Source organism: Callospermophilus lateralis, chromosome 17, assembly GCF_048772815.1.
Source record: "Callospermophilus lateralis isolate mCalLat2 chromosome 17, mCalLat2.hap1, whole genome shotgun sequence".
Classification (NCBI taxonomy): domain Eukaryota; kingdom Metazoa; phylum Chordata; class Mammalia; order Rodentia; family Sciuridae; genus Callospermophilus; species Callospermophilus lateralis.
Window position 1 is genome coordinate 30,117,287 of NC_135321.1, and position 12,292 is coordinate 30,129,578.

General features: G+C 35.1%; 1 protein-coding gene across 1 annotated transcript in view; it reads right to left on the minus strand.

Moving 5' to 3' along the window:
* The window catches only part of Pik3c3 (phosphatidylinositol 3-kinase catalytic subunit type 3), a 119,140-nt gene extending 107,257 nt beyond the window's left edge, over positions 1–11,883 (minus strand). The window contains exons 1-3 of the mRNA XM_076836632.2: positions 11,741–11,883; positions 7,926–8,114; positions 3,534–3,677 (exon numbers count right to left, since the gene is read on the minus strand). Of these exons, the coding sequence (XP_076692747.1) occupies positions 3,534–3,677; positions 7,926–8,114; positions 11,741–11,808 (401 nt within the window). The 5' untranslated portion in view covers positions 11,809–11,883. The remainder of the gene's footprint in view (positions 1–3,533; positions 3,678–7,925; positions 8,115–11,740) is intronic.
* Positions 11,884–12,292: the final 409 nt, after the last annotated feature.

The following is a 12,292-nucleotide window of genomic DNA, read 5'->3' on the forward strand; positions in this document are numbered from 1 at the left end:
TTTAAATTGAGAAAACAATATTAAAATTTACCTGGAAAAACAAATATGGAGACTATCCAGATATATTTTAAAAGGAAGACTAATGATGACTATCCCTAATTAATATTATACATTTTACAATATCATTCAAAATTGACAAAACAGTACAAAAGTAATGATAGCTAATTTCAATGAGCCCATTATAACAACATTTATTAAATACATATACATATTATGTAACTTAGAATGTAGAAATATATTCATTGGACCCATTAAATACACTTAGTAATTTCACCATCAAAAACTAAAAAGTAGGGCTGGGGATGTGGCTCAAGCAGTAGTGCACTCGCCTGGCATGCGTGTGGCCCGGGTTCAATCCTCAGCACTACATACAAACAAAGATGTTGTGTCCGCCGAAAACTAAAAAATAATTATTAAAAAAATTCTCTCTCTCTTTAAAAATTAATTAATTAATTAATTAATTTTAAAAAAACCTAAAAAGTAGATATTGGTATTTTAACTTACAAACTGAGACACAGGGTGATTAAATAACTTGCCCAAGGATACGCAGATATTAGACACAGAAGTTAGAATTTGAAGCCAAATAATCTATTTCTACAATTTATTTTTCTCACCACTATACAATATACTATATCTCCCTGCTCTTAAGACTTCAGAGCTGTCTCTTCCATGAACTGAACAGCTTTGTCCCATTGCACCATGGTGTTCTACCTCACCTTGGGTCCAGAGCTGTGGAGTCAGCTAATCATGTACTGAACCTCTGAAACCATCTACAATGGGAAGATACAAAGTAAGGTCCTCACTACTAGGTACCATAACCTTGAACTGCTCAGACTCCAGAATTAGCAAGACCAGTGCCCAAATTCATTTTCAATCTCGTATCCCAAAGGAAGCAGTTGAAGAAAAATGTCCCAAAGAGGTTAAGAAATTGTCAAGGTCCACAGATAAATCCAGACCCAGAGGAAGCTCCAGATTCCCTACTACCTCAAACTACCTTCTACTACATTGAATATTGGCCACCCTCTTCCTACCAGAGCCCAATAAAATATTCCAGACAACCATTAAAAAAAAAAAAAAAAAAGAAAACTTTGGTACATAATGAACTGAATTTATACAATTAATCAAAAAATGGTTTATGAACTAAAGAGCATTGGGACAAATTATATAAACCATTTCTTTTGATTTTTTTTTTATTTTTTAAAAGCTTATTTGCACTATCGTTCCTTTCAGAAACACAATTTTAGATTAATCAGGTTTAAACAGGAAGGAATAAAGCAGAGGAGAAGAAAGACAAACAAACAAACAAACACAAACCTTAACTGGGAAAGGACTTTCTAGAACATGAAATTCACAATTTGAAAGAAAGCTAAGCTGATAAATTCAGCATAGGAATTTAAGATTCATAAATAGCAATCAAACAAATACAGAATAATTCAAAAGAATAAACCGAAGAGACAAAAACAGTAATTTACAATATAACACACAAATGACTAATTTCATGCATCTACAATGGTTGTTACACCAACACAAAAATGACAACCAAAAAAATGCAAAGATTTTTATGGTATGTGAATTATCTCTATTGAAAATGGGCAAAGGGCATAAAAAGCATCTTACATAAAACAGTCAAGAACCATCATAATATGATTGTCCCCATTTGTATTTGCTGATGTACAAAATAAGAAGATGGACAACTTTAACATGAGTAAAAATGAATACCTCTGATAAAATAGACAATTAAAGTCCACAGCATTTTGCAGTGAAAGGAATCAAAACTTCTTTCAGTTTCCAGGTCTGGAACAGAAAATTACTCTGAGTAATCAAAAAGCAAAGAAGCTACTAATGACCACTACTATACTATTGAAAGGACATGAGGGCTACTTGAACAGGTTACTACCGACCAACCGGACACTTTAAACACTACAAAAGAAAGCAATGCACTAAACCAATATCCAAAATGTTTAAGATGAAAAAAGTTCATGACAAACACAAAAAGCCATCATCATCACCTTTTCAGGTTATAAGGGTAAAGCCAGACATGGTGACACACACCTATAATCCCAGGGATCTGGAGACTAAGGTCAGAGGATCCCAGGTTCAAAGCCAGCCTCAGCAAGTTAGCCAGGCCCTAAACAATTTAGCAAGACTCTGTTTCAAAATAAAAAACAACAAGGTCTGAAGATGTAGCTCAACAGTAGAACGTCTCTGGGTACAATATCTAGGTCCCCCTCCCCCCTTGTCATTCACCATAAAAAGCTTACTAGGGTACCAACTCATTATTCTTAAAACTTGTAAATGAGAAAATAAGTTCAGCCATTTGTCTACATTTTCTATATGAACCATATACCTATGTAACTAAATATGGAATGATGAACAAAGTTCTTGAGAATAATTCCAATCTATAAAATGCAAAAAAAAAAAAAAAACCCAGAATGATACCAATTAAAAAAAAAAAAGAAAGAAAGGAAATGATCTCTCTATCCAAGGGAAAAAGGGAGAGCGCTGGGGGTATAGTTCAGTGGTATAGTGGGTATAGTTCACTTGCCTAGCATGTGTGAAGTCCTGGGTTCAATCCCCAGTACTGGTGGCGGGGGGGGGGGGGGGGGGGGCTGTTCATTAGAACACACTTGTAATTCCAGTGGCTCAGGAGGCTGAGGTAGAACAAAGAGATAGAGGCTAGCCTAAGCAACTTTGCAAGACCCTATTTCAAAATAAAAAATAAAATGGTCTGTGGATGTGGTTCAGTGGTTAAAGGCCACTGGGTTCAATCCCTGGTATCAGATTTAAAAAAAAGAGAGACTTTTAAGATTATGAGTTGTTGTTGCTGTGGTTTAACAATAAACTATTACTTACATTGGCTATAAGTTTTTTAAAAAATTTATCAACTTTTCTGTTACAATTGTTACCATCCATAACAAATTAATACTTAAAAATTAAAACGCCTTTATATCTTCTTGTCATAATTATTACAAAACAGGAAAAGTCCATAACAAAGAAGTCATAGTAAATGCCAAGTAAATGCCCAAAGGCAAAGTTTTATTTCCCAATAACTTCTATTTTCTATTAGAAATCACATAACCAGCCAGGCGCAGCAGCATATGCCTATAATTCCAGCAGTTTAGGAAGCTAAGGCAAGACGACAGCAAGTTCAAAGCCAATCTCAGCAACTCAGTGAGGCCTTATGAAACTTGGCAAGACTCTGTTTTGAAATAAACAATAAAAAGGGCTGTAGATGTGGCTCAGTGGCTATGGACCCTTGAGTTTAATCCTCGGTCCCAGAAAAAAAAAAAAAAAAAAGAAATCACATTACCAGTAACTAACAGTAGAGTAATAGAGTAATATAACTGGTTTCTAATTAACCTTTCTGTATATCCTATAGGAAACATATGAAATTCTATATCAAGGAAGATGAAATCCTATGTACCTGGTTTTCACACAGGGAAGCATTTGGCATAAATAATTTAAACCCTCCAGAAAAGAAATGAGACAGAGAGCTAAAATATTTCTATAAATTAATTAAATAGAATACTTACCCATATTTTCCAAAGAGTGAAACAGTTGTTCCTCCTACAGGCACTGCTTTCCCTGGTCCATACACATCCCATATGGTCAGGGCCACTTGGGCATTCCTGGGCAGATCAGGGTATTTCACAGGCAGTTTGAGCCATTCATTCCAGCTATAGAAATAATGTTGTCATAAATACATATACACATACATACATACACACATACACACAAATCTGTATATTTACAAACCATACAAATTTACAAATTTATGAACCATACAAGAAGCTTTGTACAGAGAAAAGGTTCCAAAAACTAGGTCAGTACTCTAGAAGATAAAGAGGCAGTCACCTCAATTACTTCAAAACTACAAGACATTTTTTTTAAATACAGATAATGATAAATAACACTGCTAAATGCATTAATCACAAAACTCAGAGCCTGGGGAGGTAGCTCAGTAGTACAGCACTTGTCTAATATACGTGTGTAAAGTTCTGGGTTCAATTCCCAGTACCATAAAAGAAAACTAAGACAACACTACTAAAGTACAAAGAAAATGTTTTTAAAAGGTACAGGAAAACTTTTCAACGTGTTAGAACTTTTTTCAACTGAAATTTTCTTTAACCATTCTCTAGAACAGATTTTTACATTATGAAGATAAAATAATCAAAAGTAATCATATCCAAAGCAGTCCTGAATATAATAAAGCAACCAAAACAACCAAACCACATGTCACAGTGCAGCATCTACTACCTTTATAAAATGAAAAATTACAAATTTGTTTTACAGATCTGTAAAGTCTTACACAAGGTGTTTTTTTGTTGTTCAAGTTATTTCATTAATACTGATACCACTTAGAAATTAGTGCTTTATGCTTTCAAAGCATGTCTGTACATATTATCTCACAAAGAAATGTTTGTTCTTAATACATAACAACAGTTCTTTTTTCTTATTCATTTTTCTAAACTTTCTCCTGCATTTAAAATGGATTCATCATTTATACTCCCTTAAGCAGCAGATAGCTTTTAAAATCTGGAAAGAATACTATACAAATTACGAAAAAAAAAAATACTCACAAGACACACAAAAGTCTATTTCTCTTGTTTACTCAAAATTATCCTCAAAGGAGCTTATCTTAGTTTACGTCAAATACATTTGATTGGGTAAAAAAGGAACAGAATTTGCAAAAGCTTAAGGAACACATCACTGTCATGCACCATATAAATGTAAGAACCTCCAAGAAAGTTGGAGATAACCATCAATTTCAAGAAGAAGCAAAAAATTATTAAAATCATTTTCTTCAATAACGTTCTGAAAAAAATAAACTGCATGCTTAAGAAAGCCATTATCTCTATAGATACACTTGAATAAATTAATGTAATTACTACCCACATGGTAGAATAGGCTAAAAAGGAAAATATTAAACAGGACCACCTTTTGCCAATAACCAAGAAGTTAATAAACTTTGGTTAAAACTAAAGAAAGCTGAACATAGTGGTCCAGTCTGTAATCCCAGTAACCTGGCAACTTAGGAGCCTGAGGAAAGAGAATTGCAAGTTTAAGATGAGACTCAGCAACCAAGGGAAACCCATCTCAAAAATAAAAAATAGAAAGGCCTGGGAATGTAGCTCAATGGTGAAGCATCCCTGGATTCAATCACCAGAATGAGTAAAAGAAAGAAATTAAAAAGACAAACCAGTGAATATTCAAAATGAACTATGAAATGTCTCACCTCTATGTCTGACATTTAATTTGTAGAAGACAATACCTAAGACCAAATGATCACTCATCTCAAACTCTGGCTATTTTCCTGGACCCCAAAATCTCTATAAATCAAAGTAACTGCACTTTAATCTGTTTGACATATTTAGTTTCTGCACAATAGTACTTTTGAAGAAAATGGGCCTATAGTTGAAAAGTTTGAAAACTGCTCTAAATATTCTACAAAGTATGAAAAGATCTAGTCATACACCAAAAAGCTATTTTAAACACCATTTTGTTCTCTTCTTTCCCATGTCATTCCTTTCTTAATTCTTAATCCTTCTCAGCATCATAAAACCTAAATCTGTTGCAATCCTCATAGTGGACCTTCACACTACTGTGTCACTCTCTAGTCTGATTAATAAATTTCTAAACCTAATTTTGTACTTTTTAAATTAAATTAGGTTGTTATTATATTAATGTCTCCATAAAGCCACTGAAAGTTTTATATGGGACAAGGTAGAATATAAATATTTTTAAAAATTTAAAACACCTGATTACAGAATACACAAAAAAAATAGCTTGCAATTTATACATAAAAGTGAGAATTTACCTTAAATATAATTAAAGAAAGAACAGGTTTCCTTCTCTATGGGATCTCTTATCATCTGGAATCTCATATTACCTCAAAATATTATATGAACTATGGAAATGCAAAAGTTCAGATGGCAAAAGATCCTTTTATGGCCTATTTTTTTCATACAATATTTCTTTTATAAAAGTTTGTATAAAGAATGATAGCTAGGCAAAGTTTTTGCCTCCATTCACTTTAACAGGGCAATTCTTTTTTGATATTGGTAATAAACTCAATTTTCAAATATTAATGAGCAGTTTATATAAAATCTGCAATGTTTTCCCTTAATCTCCAAGTTTTTTTAAATGCCTTCATGTTATGTACCCAATATAAAGTAATTTTCTCAATCTATTTTCTGTACAGTTATCTTATACCTTTTAATTTCAAAAGGCCATTTATGATTCATCTCAGACATCTTATTTTACTAAGTAATTTCACTATTTAAAAAAAATATAAGTTAAGATGGGCTGGGGTTCTGGATCAGTGGGACAGCACTCGCCTTGTAAGTGTGAGGCACTGGGTTTGATTGTCAGCACCACATAAAAATAAGTAAAATAAAGGTACTGTGTCCCTCTATAATTAAAACAAAACAAATATATATATACCATTTATGCAACTACTCTTTCAATAAACGTTTAATGTAGTAGTCATGGAAGCCCAGAAGTGGAAGACAAATATATAAAACAAAAATAAAGATATTGTGTCCATAAAAAAAAAATGTTAAAAAGAAAAATGGGATTCACCATAGTTGTTGAACTTCTAGATATAAATTCACTCTACATTAAGGAATTGTGATTCATTGTTCTATGTGTAATGATGGTACTGTAGTAATATTTTTAAAAAGACGTAAGCCAGGAGTAGTGGTACATGTCTATCATCCCCAGCAACTTGAAAGGCCAAAACAGAAGGATGGCAAGTTCAAGGGCAGCCTCAGCAACTTAATGAAGCTCTACGCAACTTAGCAAGACCATGTCTCAAAATAAAAAATAAAAAGGAATTGGAGATGTGGCTGAGTGATTAAGCACCTCTGGGTTCAATACCCAGTATCAAAAAAACAAAACAAAACAAAAAAAAAAAAAAACAGATAGGATGATGTTTGGAATTTCTGTCAAAATAATGATAGAAATACAAGATTTGTTAGGAGTTAGGAATTAGTAATTTGATGACGGGGACTTAGAAATTCATTGTAGTATTCTCTACTTTTGAAAACAGTTGAAATTCTCCAGAATAAAAAGTATTAAATACACATAATATTTATATACCTATACACACACACAACCTACTTATCTGAAACAACCAGAATTTATAATAAAAATCTTATTTTTAAACAGATGATTAAGAGACTTCCTTCTAAGATCTGACCTCCAAACAGCAAGCTGGATAGTTCAGACTTCCTAGAAATGTTTGTGTGTTCAAGGGAGCAGAGCGATGAAGAGAATTTAAAGACACTACAGATATGTTCTCGGTTTGGTTCATGTTAAAATTCAATGCAGTGCTTCCTCAAAAGTGTCAATATATTTAATACAAAAATAAATTCACTCACACTTTAGTTGCAATTATAATGCTTAACATATATTTTTCTGGGTATATTACTGACTTAAACTTTCTAATCAATGTATCTATATATACAATTAAGAAATCCCTGCACTAGGTGTAGTGGCACACACCTCAAATCCCAGCTCTTCAGGAGACTGAGGTAGCCACAGTGCAAGTTTCAGGCCAGCCTCAGCAACTTAGCAAAATCCTGAGTCCAAAAAGAAAACAGTAAAAAGAGCTGAGAATGGGGGGCTGGGGTTGTAGCTCAGTGGTAGAGGCACTGGATTCCATCCTAAGCACCACATAAAATAAAGGTACTTATTGAGTCCATCTACAACTAAAAAAAAAAAAAAAAAAAGTATTAAAAAAAAAAAAGACTGAGAATGTAGCTCAGTTCTATCCTCAGTACTGGGAGGGTGGGGAGGGAAGCTTTGTAATTCCTAATAAATTGTTACCACTTGCATCATGCATCACCTAGAAAGGAAGGAGACAACAGTCTGTAATCTACCCTATGCCTAAACAAACAAAATAAAAATAAAACACAACTTACTTCCATCTTGTACTAAATGCCTTGTAAGATGTTCTCACTGGCAAGGCCAGAGGCTTCCCTTCTGCAAAAACTTGGCAAGTAACATAAAGATCAGAGCATGTCTCTTGGTACAGCCCCGAAAATTTTAACATCGGATCTTCTAGGACAGCTTTATAACTCTTTTGTTCTCTCTTCCCTTCCAAGCTTCCTCTGAAAACACAAGAACAAAAATGTTTTTGACATGCATTTTTCAAGCATATATACAAATGCACAAGAAATACTAAAAAAAGCTTATGCCTGTCAAAGTAATCTTATACTATTAATAAACATTTTTGTGGTTTATACATTAAAGATACTGTAACATATGATAAAAGTTTTCTGAAAATCATAATATGCCCAAGATTATTCTCTCTTCATCAACATATTTCTCAGTTTTAGGCTTTTTCATCTCAAACCCTGAAACCAATTCCTGCCTTAGTTTCATTTTATTCAAGTTGACCACTTATGCAACTACTCTTTCAATAAACATTTAATGTAGTAGGCATGGAAGCCCAAAATAAACAATATAGTGTTATAAGAAAATGGTATGCCATTGCTTATCGGATAATAATTTATTTTTACTGGATATTCTCTTGTATATTTTATTTTTTATGATACTTATTATCTGACCATTCCTTAAAATTAAAATATATAGTGTTATAAGTCATAAAAGATATGCACAGGATATTACTAAATAGAAAGAAGCATTTCTTAGACATCAAGATTATATCAGATACTGTCCAAGCATTTTACATAATCTTTCTTAATTATTTTCACCCATACTCTTATTTTGTAAATGAGGAAACTGAGACTGTGAGATCAAACATATTGTCTAAGGTAAAAGGTAAGCAACAGAACTGAGAACAAAAACTAAGGCAAGGAGGCCAAAGCCAATATTCTTCCCTTCACAGGAAGATAAATAAAGCCTCAAAAATACCTAACCTGGTTTGGGGGCATGGATCTAGGATCTCACATGGATACCTGAAATAAAACTAAACAAAACAGAAGAAAGGGGAGGGAAATAGGTAGGAAGTCACTTCAAAGAGAAAGAACAGTATATATAGTTGGTCTTTCATGGGATACCCTGCACCACTTTAGAACTCGGCAATGAATCCCAGGAACGCTCTCCCCAGATGAGTGCCTCACTCAGCCTTAGAATTTCCAGTTGGCACAAATGGTAATGGGCAGAGTTTCAACTCTATGAAAAAATTCACATCAAATTACATCTGTGGGGCTGGGATTGTGGCTCTGTGGTAGAGCGATCGTCTAGCACATGCAAGGCCCTGGGTTCGATCCTCAGCATCACATAAAAATAAATAAACGAAATAAAGGTATTGTGTCCAACTACTTCTAAAAAATAAATATTTTAAAAAATACATCAGCATGGAAGGGTAATCTCCATTTATTCAACTGTTTCTGGTCTCAGTTATAAAATAATCACCTCTGGGAACACTTTTACCACCACTACCATTTTCATCATCCTAAGGGACCCAAATTTTACTATGTGCCACTATTTATCCAGAATATTCTTTGTATTATCAAATGTAAACAACCCTATGATGTTAAACTTTGGTATGTCTTGTATTTGTCCCCTGTGTTACTCCTGTCAGAGAGCATATTATCACATTTAATAAAAATTACCTGCTTATTGTTAAAAACAAGAAACAAACAACACAAAACAACACATACAAAAGCAAATGCAAACAGGCAATATGGTGTGTGGCAAGAAATGCCAAGTTGTTTAGTACAGGTAAACGCAAAAGATAAAACTGAATGAAAAGTAGGAGCTAGACAGCGAACAGAAGTAGCCATCAAATTCACAAAATGAACATTTAAGAACTGGTAAGCTGGGTGTGGTTACTCAAGCCTATAATTCCAGGTACTCAGGAGGCTGAAGCAGGAGAGGATCAAAAATTGAAAACCAGCCTCAGCAACTTAATGAGACCTTGTTTCAAAATAAAAATTAAAAAGGGCTGGAGATGTGCCTCAGTGATTAAGAACCCCTGAGTTCAATCTCTAGTTTAAAATTTTTAAGAAAAAACAAAACTGTTAACTTAAATGTGAAAATAACATGATCAGACTGTATGTATACTTTGGGCATTAACATAAAAACATACAAACGAGAGGGGCAAGACTGAAATCGAGGAAATGTATCCTACTATTGGAGCAGCGAGACAGAAAAAGGAGAATCGAACAAAGAAGTTTAGCAGTCAGATTTAAAATATCTTGCTGAGTGACACAACAGAAACTGCAAGAAAGAATTATCATTAAGACTCAGTTTTCTGTATTAACAAATTTCGATCACACTAACAATCACCAAATAGAAAACACAGGAAGATTATAGCTAAGACAGGTAAGCTAATGATGAACTCAGGTTTAGACAAGTTTTCTTTACAATAATTTTATTTTTTTAAAAGAGTGAGAGAGAGTGAGAACTTTAATATTTATTTTTTAGTATTTGGCGGACACAACATCTTTGTCTGTATGTGGTGCTGAGGATCGAACCCCCCGGCCGCACGCATGCCAGGCGAGCGCGCTACCGCTTGAGCCACATCCCCAGCCCCTACAATAATTTTGGGTAGCTGAAGTAACCATATCCTAAGGGCCCTAAGAAAATGTATTTATCACATGGTGCAGCCCTTTGACTGACAAATATGTACCTGATTAATACTGATTAAAAATACACAATAAGTCAGGCATGGTTGCTCACACCTGTAACCCCAGCAGCCCAGGAGGCTGAGGCATGAAAATCAAAAATTTGATTTCCCTCAGCAACTTAGGGAGGCCCTGAGAAATTTAAAAGTTTTCAAAATAAAAAATAAAAAAGGCTGGGAATGTAGCTCCCTGGGTGCAATCCCCAGTATCCCCTCCCAAAAAAAATTGCCCACAATAAATGTTTACTGATTATGAATTATACTGCAATTAATAATCTAGAATAGCTTTAACAATAGCTCTACACATCTACCTTTTAAGGACATGATTTCCAACTCTATTCCTTATTATTGTATCAAATCCATTACTTTTATTTCAAGATGTCCTACTCCTGAGGTTAACCGTAAACACAGTGCCCCAGGGTTTTTCCTGCAAGATGTTTTCTCATATATCTTCACGGTCCCTTTGCAACTGGCAACCTCATCTGAGACCTTCTCACAACAACTCTGCCTTAACAACGTCAGATTGCCCAAAGATTCAATCTATGCTTCTATCACCTCTAGTGCTGTTAGTATGGCACACATGAGCTCATATTATTGACAACCATCACATCTAACGTGTTTATCTCTTCATAATTTCTGGGGTCTCTATTCTACCCTCCAAGCCTTCTGTTTGTTGGAGTTGGTGTTGCTGTTTGGGGGAGTCTTGGGGATCAAACCCAGGGCCTCAAGCACGCAGGGAAACCTTTCTAACATTCTCCAACCTTAAACCCTACTCTATAAAGATATTCCTCTTGTTTATGGCGGAAAGATGACTTTACACCTTGGATTGTCCATGTGTAAAATGAGAAAGTAATAACTCCTCAAAAAGTTGAAAAGCAAAATGCTTTTAAGACTGAAAACGCTGTGGAAGTTGGAGCTTGTCCCTATCTCTCAATGTATTACAGAAGCCAAGTCCTCAAACTTTCTCCCACACAGCCCCTCACAATCCGCTCTCCTCCACTTCTTTGGCCACAGTTCGCCGGATGTCCCCAGTCCTGGTCTTCAGAAAGTCACCATCTTCTCCCCGTCCCACGTCTCTTACAGGTCTCTGCCTACCCATCCCTACACCCTAGCAATCCCACTCCTGTTCCCGAGTACTCTTACATCTTAAGCTGCACGTTGATGTCTAGGTCACAACTGTAGATGTAGTGGAACTTCTCAGCTTCGCCCATGATAACCTCAGTAAAAGCAGAATCTGCAGCGAGAAGCTAGGCACAGGAAAGACGCCAGAATTGAACCACTTGAGCTTCACAACACAGGTGCTTCCGGTTCCGCCCTCCCCTCTCACGATACCAATCACTGCCAGGAGCGCATACTAACGCGCCGGAACTTCCCTCCCAAACGTTGCCACTGCGCGTGTGCAAACATCGCTCGCCATCTTGCTTAAGGGTAAATAGAATGCTGGAAACACAACCTATCTGGTTACATTCCAGTCTTCCTGCCTTTACGTGACTTTTTCCTTTTTTAAAGAGACAGAATCCATTTGAGTTTGCGCAGTACCTAGAAACACGCTAAAGGAAATTTGATTCCGGACAACTTTCATTGATCGCATATCAAACAGGCAACGACCGCAAAAATTAGAACTTTTTTGAAGTTTAAATTACAGTGGCCTTCCCAAAAAATGGTAGATTTGACCACTGTTATCCAATTTCAGGC